This window comes from Carassius carassius, chromosome 33 (assembly GCF_963082965.1).
Source record: "Carassius carassius chromosome 33, fCarCar2.1, whole genome shotgun sequence".
Taxonomy (NCBI): Eukaryota; Metazoa; Chordata; class Actinopteri; order Cypriniformes; family Cyprinidae; genus Carassius; species Carassius carassius.
Genome location: NC_081787.1, coordinates 20,338,118 through 20,356,840, shown reverse-complemented (window position 1 = coordinate 20,356,840; position 18,723 = coordinate 20,338,118). Strand labels below are relative to the sequence as shown.

Here is an 18,723-nt window from a genome sequence, read left to right as displayed (position 1 = left end):
TCATCGCATGTATCAGAATTAGGCTATCTATTTGCTTGAATACAAGCAGCTCCATTTCATCTCGGCGACGCAGTCTGTCGTTGCCTTTGCCAAATTCTGCCATGTAAATAGCAAATCCGTCATGGCACGAGCGCAACTGGCTCTTAAAGGGAATGGAAGATGAGACTCTGATTGGTTTATTGCTTGTACGCCCAAAAAAACACCCATTACTCATTAAGAGAATAGGGACAACCCGTTGAGACCATGCGCCCAGGCGCACTAACCGTTGTTCCGTCGTTAAAATAGCAAAAGTGGATTTGGACACGCACTGAGTGCACCTGCGCCGTGCGCTTTACACTTTGCACATAGATTGTTAAAATAGGGCCCAAGGTTATCAAATGTAGCTTCATACCCATTATGTTCTAAGAACTTAATTAAAAAAAAGAAATGATAGGATATGTATTTTAGGGTTGATAAGATTTTTTGTGTTTTTGAAAGAAGTCTTTTTTGCTCACCAAGGCTGCAATTATTTGATCAAAAATACAGTAAAAACAGTAATATTGTGAAAATTTCAATTGAATCTATTTTAGTATATTTTAAAATATAGTTTATCTCTGTGATAGTAAAGGTAATTTACTAATTTAAGTTATTATCATCATGTTTTATAGAGTTTCTTTTTCTAGCCATATCACTCACACATCATCCATTTTTATGTAAAATAAATGAATATAATCAACTCATTAACAAAGAAATTCATTTATTTATAATTTTTAGGGCATTTCTATCATATTGACCCCAAACCTTTGAACAGTGTTGTGGATGGCTGGCTTGATGGATGTATGTATGTGTATGTTAATCATCTGATGGTTTTCCTGTTTCTGTGGCAGATGAACTTTGTGAAGGAGGAGTTTAAAGACACTCAAAGGGAATGGGTGCTGCTCGTGTGTATCGGAGCGTCGTCTGGAGTCGGTCGACTGCTGTTTGGGAAGATCGGAGACCTCATACCTGGAGTAAAGAAAATCTACATGCAGGTATGGAAACCTAACAGGAACTGCTTACTGCATGTCAGAGAATCATAATTTCATAGCTGGAGAAGTTTGTTTTTTAGGGCTGCAACAAACGATTATTTTGATAATCGATTATTCTAACGATTATTACAATGATTAAACGACGAATCGTCAACTATTTCACTGATTAATCACTAGTTTCTGCAACTTTTATGCTATGTCACTATAAATTGGCATGAAACGATGACAGGAAGTGTCTCGCTTAAGGTCACAATGGTGTTACATCACAGCAGCCCAATCAATCGCTTCAGTGTTTCTGAATTTCTTTATGTTCTCAAAGTGGAACCAAATTTGAATTAGTTTTTCTTTTTAGTTCTAGATTGACATAATTTATTCGCATCTTTCTTTTATATGATGTTATATAAGTATTTCCTGAAATACAGTGTGCTGTTTCATTTGTTGCAAAGCTGTTTCATTAACTCTTGAAATTTGGTTGCCAGTAAACTTCAGTTGAACATCTGCACAAGTACCTTTTCCATTAAAGGAAGTATTTGCTTCTAGGTTTTGATTTTAAATGGCATTTTAATGTTTTATGAGGGTGTTTTATTTAATATATATATATATATATATATATATATATATATATATGAAAAAACTTCCACAACATCCAACAATACCATTAATGAATTTACTAATTAATTAATTGTGTCTTGCATGCACATATTCCCAGCCAAGTAACAATAAAAATGGTTTGTTTGTTGGTTTACTTGTTCAAATATTACATAAATATCAACTTTGCAATGATGCACTTTCAAGAGCTTTCAATACAGGACTCACTCTGTATTGTTTCATACCTCTTCTTAATCAACTTTTTTAAAGTTTGTTTTTGTAATAAAATATAACCTTATCATCCATTTTTATGTCAAATACTTAAATACTATCAGTTCATTAACTGATAGTATTTAAGCATTGAATGCGGCCGTCATTTCGGGGAGTCTCCCGAGTTCCATTCTTCAGGCTTTTTATTTAAAGTCAACATGAAATCTAAACTGACTCCATTTACTTTCATCCAAGTCTTATTATGTACAGTCACTATGTTATTCAATACTAAACCATTAGTGTTTTTTTTCTTCTTTTTTTTTCATTTACACACGCATATATATGCAGTTGCATTTTGGGGCAGAAAATATGAATTATACATTGTAAAATAATATAGAATAATTAAAAAAAAAACATTTATTAAAAAAAAATATATATATATATCAGGATATGGAATGCCTTTGTGGCTGTAAGTCTAAGATGTCAAACTTTGGATGGAGCATTAGTCCACATGCTTAAATGATCTCTGTGTGTCTGAATATGTAGGTGGCCTCTTTCATATTACTGGGTCTGATGTCCATGATGATACCTCAGTGCACCGTGTTCGAAGGTCTGGTGGTGGTTTTCATACTGATGGGTCTTTGTGACGGTTGTTTCATCACTATCATGGCCCCCATCGCCTTTGAGTTGGTAGGGCCCATGCAGGCATCTCAAGCCATCGGCTACCTCCTCGGCCTCATGGCCATACCAATGACAGCGGGACCACCGATCGCAGGTGAGGAGCTTAAAAAAAATATATATTTTGCATTAAAACATTTACATTTGCTAGCTTGGAATGACTAATTTATATATATATATATATATATATATATATATATATATATATATATATATATATTATGTTATGCTGATCTAAGCTTATGCATGTAAGCTATATTATATTTAACTTAAAGTGAATCTTTACATTTTCACACAAAAATGCACACACACACATAGAATTTCAACTTGTAAAGCCATATTTTTGCACAAAAAATAAATAAATAAAAAATGTGCAAACACACACACATTTGTTCTTGTAGATAAATATTTTGAAAACATGATTTAATCAGCCAGTATGCTGATCTTGGCCGCGTTCCCCAGATAAGACTCGCACACATATCACAGACTAAGTGTTTTTCCAGTTTCCGGGCCCAGTGGACAGGAATGAGACTTATATCGCAGGGTAAATTCCAAGGTCTCCCAGTGAGCACATTTAGTTTGGCCTGATGCCTTAAATGCTCTTGTTCAGTGACAGTCTCCATATGTTTCCAGTTCCGCAGCCTCATTGTGAAGAATAAGACCTACCAGAAGATCTGCTCCATCTGTACCAAAAAATAAATGGACCTTATACTTTCAGGCCTCAAGGTTCATTTACAGGATACTGATGTTACCTGTCTGGACTGTGGGTCGGTTTCAGGAACCCCGAGTGCTCATTCAAGAACCTGGTGCATCATTTTATAGGATCTGTTTTCAAAGCGTTGCCTTCACAGCAGGGGCATTACAATAGGTTTGGACTGGCTGTCACATACTGTTATTTCACATACTTGGAAAGACAATCTGGCTCATAAATGTTTAGGTTTCAAGTGATCTTATTTCTTCTGTATAAGAGGCTGGGGAGCATCTTACCACATTCTTCAAAGTCTGAATAGCTCTTATTTGTTTAGCTTCAAATGGATTCCAGACTGCAAGCCTCATTGAGATTCCTTGAAAGCGAGAGCATTTGTAGATGAATGCGGCCGTCATTTCGGGGAGTCTCCCGAGTTCCATTCTTCAGGCTTTTTATTTAAAGTCAACATGAAATCTAAACTGACTCCATTTACTTTCATCCAAGTCTTATTATGTACAGTCACTATGTTATTCAATACTAAACCATTAGTGTTTTTCTTCTTCTTTTTTTTCATTTACACACGCGCGCACACACAGAAACAGTTGACTGTCTGACACTGATGTGCAGCAAATTAATTAAATCATGTAACACATAAAATTAAGAAATCAACACACAACTGATGCAAAAAAATAAAAACTCTTTAGGCTGAACTTCAGTGCCTGCACTTTTCCACACTGAATATTCTTTTTCACTTTTTCAAATGCATCATGTTGCAGAATTAAAATGCGTTGTTAATTCTCTCTCATATGTTATTTTTCTATGTCTATTTCAGGACTTCTTCATGACTATTTTGGAAACTACCATGTGGCGTTTTATCTGGCTGGTGTTCCTCCAATAGTGGGGGGTATCGTGATGTTTTTTGTGCCTCTGGTGCACCAGCGCATGCAAAAACGACAAAAAAAGGCCAGCGACCCCAGCATGGACAAGATGTTGAGCTGCTCTAATGGAGACAGGTTGCCCGGATACACAGACATGGAGACACACATCTGAAGCCCACAGCCACACAAAGGTAGTTCGTGTTGCCTCATTATAGAATTTTTGGTTTGTTATAAACTTGGTGAAAGTATTAAAACTTATTTCTGGGGTTTGAAATCCAGATTTTCAATGCAGTCTCAAACTATTGTGCCCTAGTGGATAGAAAAAAATTCTAAATTTCATGCATGCTTAGACATGTTGTTCCTGTCTTTCTGCAGGGATTCATCTCACCAGCACTGCTTGTGGCGTGTGCACGTGAGTGTGTGTTAAGACGGTGTGTGATGTATTTCCTCTTTGCTTGGCTCTAATCAAAGTTGAGGTCTCAAGGCTTTCCCCTCTGCTTGTTTGCTGTTCTGGAGAGGGACGTGATCATCCATCAAGAGCCCAAACCCTCCTCCAGTGGCCCGCGCTGCCATTTCCACCGGCTCCCGAGTGATTGAACAACTTCCGCATGCAGATCTGGGCTGAAATCACCTCCTGCTTGCGTTTCTGGAGAGCTCAGGTAGTGCGGGAGACAACAGTTAAATTAGGACAGCAAATGCTTCAGCACCTTTATAAAGGAAACATAAATTTGATGTGAGAGATCACTGAGAAAAGTGCTGTTTTCATTGAGCTTTATAGTTTATTGTCTAGATTATGCAAATCAGATTTGTAAGATTTAGATGTTTTCATAATACGGTTTTTAAAAAATCCTCCATAGACTTACTTGGAATTGATTTCGGAAACTTTTATGAGACAAATCCGTCTTTCTTAGTGTGCTTTCTGCTACCGACTTCGATAACCTCAGCCGTGTTTTTCTTACCGTAACGTACCGCCGCTGTGTATCGCAGTGAATTATGTAGTCAAACTACATAAGTGAAAACTAAACGAGGAATCATTTTTAGGATTTTTTTTTAAAGCTAATCATCTGTCCTTAATGATATCTGCTAAATTTAGATCAGAAATGAGCTATGCAGTAAGAAGTTCACAAACAGTGCCATGACCATTGAGCCAGATGTAAAATAAAGGATCGATATTCATATAGGGGTTGAATCTCATGAAAAATTATGCCAAAGGAAAATAAACAGAAGTTATATTTTGCAAAAAGATATTGTTTGAACAAGCACATTTCCACCAAATGTATTTACAGTAATGCGAAAACAATCTTGTTCATCATCAAAATACATTAATGAAATCAAATCCAAATGCATATATCTGTGTAAAATACCACAATGTATAAAACTGATTAGATTTACAAGAAAATATTATTTCAGTCACATTTAATTTATTGTGTTGCTTGTTGCAATTATTTGTGAAATTTACCAGCAATTTCTGAGTGAAATTGTTTTAAAGTACATCCTACACTCATTTTTTTTTTAATCCACCATTTATGCAAAACATAATTTCTTATTTTTGGGGTGAAATATGACCCAGATATTTCTTGACAATTTTCCTGAGATCCACTCAAGGGCAAAATCACTACATTTTCTATTTTAAAAAATCTGTTTGCGACTCTTTTCTACATTTGACTCCCATTTATTGTATTTTTTTTTTTTTTTTAAGAAATTATATTTTGGTTATATGTGTTGTCTTATTTGTTATACTGAAAAAGAAATCTGGCATTTGGATTCAAGTTGAATGACAACACCATGAAAATGTCACATGTGTAATTCTGTTTATGAATTGAGAGAACTGATTGCTGTAAACAAAACAACATCTTAGTATTACACAAAGTGGGCCATGTTTATGAGTATTAATCAAGTACTATGTGTGACATTTAAAGCTGTCTTTACTCTTTTTGATCATTTGTTTTTGTACCAGTCGATTACATTAGCATGTCTCTTGTGTTTAGTGAGAGCAGCTTTTCCTCAGTCTCTTCCAAACATTAACGAGCTGAAACAATTCAGCCAAGAGAAATATTGATTATACGTTACAAACAGTCTACATTTGTGTGTGCATGCTTATTAGAGTCTCACGCCGCTGGCTTAGCAACATGCTGACATCTAACTATTGAAATCAACTGCTATTTGCCTGCTATATGTAAAGCGTTTGTGAGGTTTGGATGCTGATATAGATCTTAGGCATCAAAGCAGCTCACTAGTATTTGGAACAGAGCTGTGGTTTCTCTCTGCACTTTCATCCGTCTGTTTGTCAACTATTTCCCAGAAGCCCTTTAACCACCCGTTTCTGTCCGTGTTGTCATGGAGATCTGTCCGTATGAGCTAATTAATGTTGTTTCGGGTACATTTTCCTCAGAACTCATTAGATCCTGTTAAAAAAAAACAACAGAAGATGGTCACGATCTTAACCAAACTGCCTCAACCGACCCCGTCCTGCAGGTTTAACCAGGAGCCGGTGCTTTTACATTAAAGCAACTAGACCACAGGACACCTCTTCAGATTCTAGTACTGTGTGATGATGTTATGTGGTGACTAAAGATGCTCGATTAAGATGAATTGATGTCTTTATCAGAAAAAGAAGGAATCCTGTGCATACCTCAGTCATCTGTTTTATGGTTTGATAAGTGTTAGACACAGGTGCACTTGCCTTCTACAGTTGTTTGGGCAGATTCAATGTCCGCCATACGAATCTTTGAGCCTCAAAGCCATGATTCCTGTCGTTTATGTCTCTCTAACGGATCAGCATGTGACTCAGTCATAAATAGCAGGCCCTGCAAATGAATCCTCATCCAATTGACCGTCCTTCCTTAGAGTTTTGGTTGTGCCATTTTTGACTGATAGCTGAGTTTTTATATGTGTGAGGGACAAAGAATGAGAGAGACAGACACATTCAGAAACTCAGGGAGTGCAGATGTTTTTCATTTTTCATCGCCTGCCTGTGTATTATTGCATGCTGCATTCATGAATCTGCTATGTCATTCATATTTCAGGAATAAAGGCATTTGTGACCCTGGACCACATTCTTAAGTCGCTGGGGTTTATCCATTTTATGCCAAAAAAATTTAATTTCCTACCGTAAATATATCAAAACTAAATTTTTGATTAGTATGGAATATACTGTATGGAATGCTAAGGACTTCATTTGGACAACTTCAAAGGCGATTTTCTCAGTATTTTTTTTTTTTCACACCCTCAGATTCCAGATTTTCAAATATATGTATCTCGGCCAAATATTGTCTGATCCTAATAAACCATCATCACCACATCAATGGAAAGCTTATTTATTCAGCTTTCATATGCTGTTTAAAACTCAATTTCGAAAAATTTTTAAATTGACACTTAAGACTGGTTTTGTGGTCCAGGGTCACATTTGAAATCTGAATTGGTGAGTTTGGTAAATTGTATGTATCTATGTGTGAATATATATATATATATATATATATATATATATATATATATATATATATATATATATATATATATATATATATATATATATATATATATATATATAATATATATATATATAGTACAGACCAAAAGTTTGGACACACCTTCTCATTCAAAGAGTTTTCTTTATTTTCATGACTATGAAAATTGTAGATTCACACTGAAGGCATCAAAACTATGAATTAACACATGTGGAATTATATATGGAATTATATACATAACAAAAAAGTGTGAAACAACTGAAAATATGTCATATTCTAGGTTCTTCAAAGTAGCCTCCTTTTGCTTTGATTACTGCTTTGCACACTCTTGGCATTCTCTTGATGAGCTTCAAGAGGTAGTCACCTGAAATGGTCTTCCAACAGTCTTGAAGGAGTTCCCCGAGAGATGCTTAGCACTTGTTGGCCCTTTAGCCTTCAGTCTGCGGTCCAGCTCACACCTAAACCATCTCGATTGGGTTCAGGTCCGGTGACTGTGGAGGCCAGGTCATCTGGCGCAGCACCCCATCACTCTCCTTCTTGGTCAAATAGCCCTTGATGCCTTCAGTGTGACTCTACAATTTTCATAGTCATGAAAATAAAGAAAACTCTTTGAATGAGAAGGTGTGTCCAAACTTTTGGTCTGTACTGTATATATATATATATATATATATATATATATATATATATATATATATATATATATGCATTTTGAAATAGTCAAGAACATTAAAATTTATTAAAATCTGCATAAAGGCTGTACAACAATGACCATCATGTTTTTCAAATTACATTTATGAACTATGAACTATTATTATTACTATAATGCACAAAAATGAGTTTCTTGCATTACAGTGAAATGAATAGTACAGGAAAATGCTTAATTCATGAAAATGTCATAATGCACCACTCATGCTATTTCAGAAGTTCTTGTTTTCACAGATACAGACTCCTGCCATCTGACTCGCGCCGATTATGTCTTCCATTAATAATTTTGCCCAATTTCAGCCAAACTTGTATGTAGGGACTGTGGCTTGTGGTCTCTCTCGTCTTTTATTCTGGTTTTATTTTTAATGATTTAACGTCAGTGCAAAAGTCACCCTATTTAGACTCTGAATATGTAACTTGACTTTGCATGTGACTCTTTTGGCTTTAGCGAGAACTCACTTTTATTTTTTTAACCTCGCTCAACAACTCAGCTTCTTTCTGATGTGTTTCAATGACTAACCTCACTTCATAAGTAAAAAACTATTTCACAATGGCCATTTTCCTATGTCCGACGTCACTTTAAAGGCCAGATAATACTACTTTTATTTATCTGTTTGTGTTCCTGCATATTGCCGAATGAATTTAATCTAGGGGACGCAATAAAAAAATTTTTTCTGTAAATGTTGAACTGGTGCGTAAACATAGTAAAGGTCTCTTTAGCTTTCGGATCAATACTTTAGACCGCTCTATGCCCTTTCTGATGTACTGTACCTTGTGCCTGCACATAAAACACTCTAAACTACATTTCCACCAGGCTTCTCAATTATATAGTTTACAGTTGTCAACACAACAAAAACTGTACTTACGTTTAAGTACATTTTTCATATATATGTATAGACACAGAGTTAACCTCTAGGGGTCAGACGGTGGAAGGGTCAAACGCTATGACCTCTTGTGTCTGGAGAGTGTCCGTCCCTTCTGGTGCTTACATGTACTATAGCAACACATGCTGTAAAGCCTGATACAGGCGATAGGGCTTCAATTAACAGTCATATCTCATTCTAAACTACCATAACAGGTCAGGAAAACAAGTCATGAAAGCGTCTCTCTTTCTGTTTCTCTCTATTTTTCTCACTGTTCTCACTTTACACAAATGTAGCGCTTGTTTTCTGAACCTCAATCTTCATCATCCTCATCATCATGAAAGATTAGCTATTTTAAAGGATTATTGAAGGTGAGCTGCTAGAAATGTATAATTCTGTGTTCATGTGAAAAGTATTTTTTGATCCTGTAATGTATTTCTTTTTCTATTCAGCCAACAATAAACATATTACACACCCATCGTTATTCCAAATTGTCTTTTTGTCAATATCTGCTCTCGGTTTGACGAGGACCGATGATTGTTAATATGCTAAATTGAATTTGGTTAGAAACCAAGCCCCTCAGAGCAAACACAATGTATGAAAACGTCCATTGTTTATGTCCTAAATGTCAAGAGAACTGTGTTTAAAGTGTGTTGAAGGGCATGCATTTGTTCTTACAATGCTGCAATGTCAGCTAAACTTAGTGAAAAGAACAGTACTTGTGGAAAGACTTGTGTATTATTCATATATTTGTAATCTTGAACAGATTTTTACCCAGTTTTTGTCCAGTAATCTAGTTACATAATGTTGCAGATCTTCTACTTTAACTGTACATATTTCACCTACTGTAAATATGTGCTTTGTATATTAACCATACCTGCAAACTCCAGACCGGTGAAAAAGAGGGGAATGTGGAATTTTTTAAATAACACCAATGTCTATAACATTCTATACTGTATGAAACTGTACCATTGAAATAATACATAACTGTAAGTGTTAAAATGATAAACCTCACATTTCAGCATAATAAATGATTAGGCGTTATGTAACTGGTCTACACAAAAATGTCAGACTGGATGAATGAACATGCAAATTGCCTCTCTGACAGTAGGGGGCGCTTATAGATGTTGTAATGACTATTTAATGGCTATGTATAATGACTATCATTTTTTATAATGCTATATAATTTATGATGATCCTGCAAACATGATCTCAGGGATGAACATTCAGAAATATAGTGACTGGTCAGATTATGACAGCCCGGCTCCCATTTGACCTATTTTTGCAAAACATGGAACAAAATGACTTAGATACAGAGGTGCTTATTGACATAACTGACATTAAGATTAAAATTACTTTTGCTAAGTTTAAAATGAAATCAGCTTAAAATGAAGTTACTCAGTGACAGGTTTGTGTTCAGTAGTATTGACAGAAGTGTAATGACACCGCTGAACCTCCAGAGGGAGCTCACTGACCGTCAAACTCAAAATCACTCACCAGTAACATCTTATTGGTAACGACTTTAGACGACGGTTTTTTTTTAAATTATTATTCTTTTTATATATATATATATATATATATATATATATATATATATATATATATATATATATATATATATATATATATATATATATATATATATATATTTTTTATCATATAGACCATTTAATAACAAAGCCGTATACTAATAATAATTCAATTTAAATTCGATTGTATGGTTGTTATATATTCCAGAAAGACGAAACCCATCCAGTAGTCACGCACATGCAAAGGAAACTGCTTGTATTTCGGAGTTTATGTGTTGCCTGTTAGAATTCATTCCAAGCACATATAGTCAGTATTATGATGCATATATGCCACTGAGTGGATTTCCACTTAAACAGCAAACCGCATCTGAATGATGTTTACTATTACAGCCCTCTGTGTCATTCTCTTTTTCTCAGTTATTTAGTGGTGCTTGCCGGAGGCAAAGCATCACTATTATTATCTCACATACTTATTCTTCTTCTTCTAGATCCGTACAAATTTCGGCGCGTAACTAGTCCCGCAGTTTTTGTCACAGACCAACGAAACAGGCGTCAAATCGTGCGGCCTAATCGGGAATGGTGTGCTATGACTTTTATAAGCGATCGGGCGTACGATGTTCGTCCGGCGGGCGAAAAATCGGGCGATAAATCCCATAGACAATGCATTGCGGCCAACTTTGACGGATCATAACTCCAAGAGACAATTTCGCAGAAACACGTGAATCAATACATTTGGAGAGGCTATCAGACTGTGCGAGAACATACCCAGCATTGGGGTATAAGTTGTACCCCTGGGGCGCAAGAGCCCCCCGAATTTGCCCCTAATACAAAGTATAGGGAGGGCTACTATGGGAAATTACATAGGGATTTTGTATTGAACATAACTCAGGATCACAGTGTCATAGAGACAAGGGGGTGGGCTCATTTGAATCAGGCAACCAATCAGTCTCTCAGGATCACTGTGAATCTATCAAGCCACGCCCTAGCAACCATATAGAGCGCCATAGCAACAAGCTCCATAGACTTCCATTGAAAAATATAAAATTAATAACTTTGGATAGAAGTGTCATAGAAACATGAGGGTGGGCTCGTTTGACTCGGGGCAGCAAATGGCCAATCACGAATCACCTTCAACACTTCATAGCCACGCCCTAGCAACCATTAAGAGCTACCTAGCAACCTAAATCCAAAGATAGATATCTTAACATCTGAAAGACATAGAAGCATGGGGGTTGGTTTATATTGTCAAGCAGCCTTTGAAGTATCAGCATTGGCAGCTGCAAGGCCACTCCCTAGCAACTAACCAGAATACCCTAGCAACCATATATCAAGACCTAAATCTCTGCATCAGAACATTGTACAGACATGGGGGTTGGTTTATATTGGCAAGTAGCCTTTGGAGTATCATCATTGGCAGCTGCCAAGCCACTCCCTAGCAACTAAACGGAGTACCCTAGCAACCGTTTTGCATGAGCTATATCTCTGCATCAGAACATCGTACAGACATGGCGGTTGGTTTTTTCTGACTCATGCTAGCAAACTGGACTTCCAACATGCTAGTCATGCTAGCAGTGAGAAGCTACATGCTAATAGTGATTAGCTAAGTGCTCAAATGGGCTAAGAACTATATAAAAACTACATAGTGACCATCTGTGACAACTATTAACCACCTAGTAACATCATAGCAACCACCCAGGATACCATAACAACTGCCTAGCAACCAGCCAAAACACCCTATCAACCCCCTAGCAACACCTTAGCAACCATCCCAAGTACCTTAGCAACTGCCTAGCAACCACCCAGTTTACCATAGCAACCGTCCTAGCAACCATCATTGGGACCCTAGCAACCACCCTGGGTACCTTAGCAACGGCCCTAGCAACCATCATGGGACCATAGCAACCACCCCGATTACCCTAGCAACCACCCTGGGTACCTTAGCAACGGCCCTAGCAACCACCCCAGGTACCTTAGCAACCACATAGCAACACCCTAGCAACCACCCCGATTACCCTAGCAACCACCTTGGGTACCCTAGCAACGAACCTAGCAACCATCATGGGGACCCTAGCAACCGCCCTAGCAACCACCCCAGGTACCCTAGCAACCACATAGCAACACCCTAGCAACCACCCCGATTACCCTAGCAACCATCCTGGGTACCCTAGCAACGGCATTAGCAACCATCATGGGGACCCTAGCAACCGCCCTAGCAACCACGCCGGGTACCCTAGCAACCACATAGCAACACCCTAGCAACCACCCCGATTACCCTAGCAACCACCTTGGGTACGCTAGCAACGACCCTAGCAACCATCATGGGGACCCTAGCAACCGCCCTAGCAACCGCCCCAGGTACCCTAGCAACCACATAGCAACACCCCGATTACCCTAGCAACCACCCTGTGTACCCTAGCAACGGCCCTAGCAACCATCATGGGGACCCTAGCAACCGCCTTAGCAACCACCCCAGGTACCCTAGCAACCACATAGCAACACCCTAGCAACCACCCCGATTACCCTAGCAACCATCCTGGGTACCTTAGCAACGGCCCTAGCAACCATCATGGGGACCCTAGCAACCGCCCTAGCAACCACGCCGGGTACCCTAGCAACCACATAGCAACACCCTAGCAACCACCCCGATTACCCTAGCAACCACCTTGGGTACCCTAGCAATGACCCTAACAACCATCATGGGGACCCTAGCAACCGCCCTAGCAACCACCCCAGGTACCCTAGCAACCACATAGCAACACCCCGAATACCCTAGCAACCACCCTGTGTACCCTAGCAACAGCCCTAGCAACCATCATGGGGACCCTAGCAACCACCCAGGGTACCCTAGCAACGGCCCTAGCAACCGTCCTGAGTACCCTAGCAACCACCATAGCAATCACCCAGAGTACCATAGCAACCACCCTGGGTACCCTAGCAACCACCATTGCAACACCCTAGCAACAGAGGGGCGAGTTTTGCCACTGCAAGCACCACTCACATTTTCTTCAGGAAATGTACATTCTAGTTTTTTTACTATTATTTTGATATTTTCACATCTTGTTAAGTAAGAAAACGGGACTCTGTCAAGTAAGTTTCCTCTTTCAAAATCAATTTCCATTTATATCTTACCATGGAAAGCCTGAGTGCAGAGTCCTACTTTTTTAAATTGAAATATAATACAATATAATGTCTGTAAACACAAACACACATACCAACAGACTGAAATACCAAAAGACACTGTAGCCTAAATTCATTTCGAAGCATAAGAAATGTTGGATGCCAGTAAGGTTAACCACAGGAAAGCTTATGCTACTATTTCTAGAGCTTCTTTTTTGAGGCTAGCAAATTCTTCATAAATATGAAGCAATTACAACCTGATCATGATGACATACACGGCAATGCGTGGCCTGCATTCACCTTATTTTTGTTTTAAAGGATTAGTTTACTTCCAGTATAAAAAATTCCCTGATAATTTACTCACCCTCATGTCATCCAAGGTGTTTGTGTCTTTCTGTCTTCAGTCATAAAGAAATTAAAGGGGTCATATGATGCTGCTAAAAAGAACATTATTTGGTGTATTTGGTGTAATGAAATGTGTTTATGCGGTTTTAGGTTCAAAAAACACATTATTTTAGTGAGCGTGATTTCACCAAGTACAACATGTTCCTGGAACAACATTCCAAATCAACCAATCAGAATTAAGATATAACTTTTCAGGAAATGTCTGTTTTAGGCTTACAGTCAGGGTTAGGTGCTTCTACACCCTTATTAATCAGCTATCATTTCTCACTGATTTTAGGAATAAATTATGGGTAGGGATTGGGTTAAGTCTATATTTTTGTACAATAATGTTGATCCAGGATCATCAAAAGATGTTGATCGAGGAACATGTCTTACTTGGCAAAATCACGGTGACCCATTATTTTCCACATAATGTACATAATTGTTTCTCCTCAATGTCCCGCCTTCTGAAATAGTGCGTTGTGATTGGCCGAATACCTAGTGTGATGGAAATGTTATGCCCCTTAACATATTGTGATGCCCTGTCCGGCCGGAGCGACAAAACATGAACATAAAATCCACTATAAACATGATATAAAACATGATTTCTAGTTGTATCCTCTTTTAGAAGGCCAAACAATGCAGTCAATAAAAAAATGTTAGTTGGAGAGGTCTAATTTTTTTTTTTTTTTTTTACAGTATATCTTTTCGCTAGATAAGACCCTTATTTCTCTGCTGGGATCATGTAGATCCCTTTGAAGCTGCATTGAAACTGCAATTTGGACCTTCAACCCGTTGGTCCCCAATTAAAGTGCATTATATAGAGAAAAATCCTATGTTTTCCTCAAAAACCTTTATTTCTTTGTGACTGAAGAAAATTATGAACATCTTGGATGACATAGGGGTAAGTAAATTATCAGGAGATTTTTATTCTGGAAGTGAGCTAATCCTTTAAGTGGAACATCCCTTAAACCGGAAGAGCCTCCCATAATTTAAAACACAGTTGGCTCACTAGGATAAAAGTGGATAGTCTGGAAAACAGGTAGCGGATGACAGGATTGAAACAGGAAAGAGGTGAGGCGTGTGAGACATAAAATCACCGTCTGCATTTTAAATGTGTTACTCACTGTGCTCACGAATTCAACCGATGTCACTGTTGAAACAGCACCAGATCTCACTTTTCTGTGCCTATGTTGCAGTGGGTCAGTAGGGAAAAGAAGTAAGAGCTATATTTAATCCATTACTGAGGGCAGTTTTACTCAGTAAAATAATAGTCATGTCTCTATTCACCCGGATCCAGCACGTATCCAGACCAGATGGTGGATCAGCACCTAGAAAGGACCTCTACTGCCCTGAAAGACACCGGAGACCAGGACAACTAGAGCCCCAGATACAGATACCTTGTCTCAGATGACCACCAGGACAAGACCACAGGAAACAGATGATTCTTCTGCACAATCTGACTTTGCTGCAGCCTGGAATTGAACTACTGGTTTCGTCTGGTCAGAGGAGATCTGGCCTCCCAACTGAGCCTGGTTTCCCCCAAGGTTTTTTGGGATGGAGTTTCGGTTCCTTGCCGCTGTCGCCTCTGGCTTGCTTAGTTGGGGTCACGTCATCTACAGTGATATCGTTGACTTGATTGCAAATAAATGCACAGACACTATTTAACTGAACAGAGATGACATCACTGAATTCAATGATGAACTGCCTTTAACTATCATTTTGCATTATTGACACACTGTTTTCCTAATGAATGTTGTTCAGTTGCTTTGACGCAATGTATTTTGTTTAAAGCGCTATATAAATAAAGGTGACTTGACTTGACTTGACTTGACTAGTGGCAGAACCTGATTTTACCAAGTGAGACATGTTCCTGGGACAACATCTTTGTTTTGAGGGATTACTCATGGTTAGGGTTAGGTTTAGGTGTAGGGATATGGTCAAGAATATATTTTTGGAGTAAAATGTTGTTCCAGGGTCAACAAAATATGTTGACCTAGGAACACATCTAACTCAGCAAAATCAGGACGTGCGTCAGAGTGAGCTCAACATGTGCTGCCCCACAGGATCAATGAAGAGTGAAGTAAAGGTCTAAGGCAGCCTTAATGTAGAAGTGCATTTTAATGTACTTTTTTAAAAAGTATATTTAAATACATAAGTCTAAGAAAAAGTCTAAAAAACAGACAAACATCATATTTTATTATTATAATAAAAGAGAAACACATCCAACTAGAATAATTCCACTAGACATTCTACAAATGTTTGAGAACCTTCAGTAATGGAATAAAACACCATGCAATAACAAAATACATCAATATTATATAATAAACGCAATACAGAAAATAGCATTTAAAAATAAATATTTAAATGTCCATATTATGCCATTTCAAATATTATCTTTCATGCAGTGTGTCTGTAATGTAGCTGCATATGAATGTAAATGATCTGTAAAGTTGTAAAGCCAAAAGTGCACGATAAATAAAGCTAGTGTCTCTCAAAATAAAGAATCTCACTTCCGTGACAGCTATATGTCACATGGTAAAACATTTGCATAATTCCTGCCTATATTCTATGTTGGCCTGCAGGGGCGGACTGGCCATCGGGAGCACCGGGACATTTCCCGTTGGCCTGACGGTCATTCTGGCCTGCCACTGTGCAGTCGATCAGGCTGACGTGCAATAGGCTGGTATGCAACTGCGAATTAATTGACGGACTTATGAATCTACGAATCAGGCGATCGCGGAGTGAACATGACACCACCACATGACCAAACATCAGCGAAGCACTGCCTAATTGCAGAGGTGGGTAGTAACGAGTTACATTTACTTCGTTACATTTACTTGAGTAATTTTTTGGGGTAACTAATACTTTTCGGAGTATATTTAAAGATGGGTACTTTATACTCTTACTTGAGTAAATCTTTGGGGGAAAATCTGTACCTTTACTTCGTTACTGTGGGTGACGCTCCTCTCGTTACTTTATCTTATTGCAATAAATGTTATAAATGCTTCAGTTTATTCACAAACGCGCCGTCTACTTTTCTCTGGACAATGAGCGATGCCCATTCGCGAATGATTCATTCTTTTGAGTCAATTCTGTTCAAAGGCTTGATCAAACCAATTGGCAAACGATCGAGTGAATTGGTTCATGAATCAGTTTGAATGAGTCGTTCAGTTCCCTGCCGCACGCGCTGAGCATCTGAAGTGGTTCACTCAGAGTTGTAACGTTTAACATCAGCAGCGTTGAAAACATGGCTATGGAACTGCACAGAATTGAAAGCAAATCTGCAAAGGCTATTATTTGCTTGCGATGGAGATCCTTATTAGATGAACACTGCGTGTGCTGTCTACTGTTTAACAGGTAATAACTTGGGCTACATTCGATTACAGTACACGATACCACTGTGACATTAGTTTGTTGTACGTGTGTGGCTTATAACAGAGGGGAGTCAAGTTGAATGCAGCTTCCAAAAGACAAAAAATAGCCGATTAAGATTTTATTCATTTTAATTTTGAGCCAGAGACAGACGCGTTTTTACAGCACTGCGCATTATAACCAATCACACATGATTCTTTTGAGCTTATTAAAGCATTGGCCAATCAGAGGTGTTCAGATGAGTCATCGCTAAAATGCCGGTGCTTCCTTCACTCGCTCACTGACTGAATACCTCTTTCTGGCGAATTCTTTCGTCAGAAACAACAAAGTGCAGATGTGTGTACGAATCTGTAAATAAGATATTGATTTCACAGTGTTAACAGTTTCAGTGATTTTAATGGGAGTTTCTGAGAGTGATTGAAATCTAGACTGTCAGTGAAAATGATCTTTAATAATGTAAATGTTATTTGCTCTCTTTCTGAACAATGAAAGATTAGTAGCAATATTTATATCGCATTAACTTTCAATGTTAATTTCACATTTAATATAAAGTCAGTCGTATTAAAAATATGTTATGGCATGACACCTATATCTGTTACTTAAGTAAACAGACAGGGTTTTATAATAAATTACATAAATTAGAGTAAAGGCTGATGAAATATATACATTTATACACGCACACATACATTACATACATTTTATCTATATATCTAAATAAAAATAGGCTCAGTATATATGACCCAAAGTAACTAGTAACTAACTACTTGAGTAGATTTTTTATCCGATACTCTTTTACTCTTACTCAAGTAACTATTCAAGACTAGTACTTTTACTTTTACTTGAGTAAATATTTCTAGAAGTACTTTTACTTTTACTTGAGTACAGTTTTTGGGTACTCTACCCACCTCTGCCTCTACCCACCTCTGGGGCAGGGTGGGCAAAACTGTGACATTCATCCACTGACGCTCTTTAATCAGCAGCGCTAACTCCGGAAGCGCGTATACTCACTTCCTGGCAACCCGCCAAAATAAAAGCCTGCTGATTTTAAGTTTGAATATGATGAACACGCTTTTTTCCGAAGCGAATTAAAATTGAGGAATACATAAAGCAATTTATTTGTGGCAGCCTGCCAATATATCAACACTGACTGCTACAAATAGGAGGAGGTTTCATTGACTTGGCAAATTCATTTTTCAGAAGTTTGTAGGTATAGACATCCGTTTTGTTTTTAATG

The 18,723-nt window shown here is 37.9% G+C and overlaps 1 protein-coding gene across 1 annotated transcript in view; it reads left to right on the top strand.

Annotated features, from left to right (window-relative positions):
* LOC132113940 (monocarboxylate transporter 8-like) overlaps nt 1-4,904 on the top strand; it is a 32,607-nt gene extending 27,703 nt beyond the window's left edge. The window contains exons 4-7 of the mRNA XM_059522000.1: nt 867-1,010; nt 2,352-2,580; nt 4,004-4,240; nt 4,425-4,904. Of these exons, the coding sequence (XP_059377983.1) occupies nt 867-1,010; nt 2,352-2,580; nt 4,004-4,221 (591 nt within the window). The 3' untranslated portion in view covers nt 4,222-4,240; nt 4,425-4,904. The remainder of the gene's footprint in view (nt 1-866; nt 1,011-2,351; nt 2,581-4,003; nt 4,241-4,424) is intronic.
* Nucleotides 4,905-18,723: the final 13,819 nt, after the last annotated feature.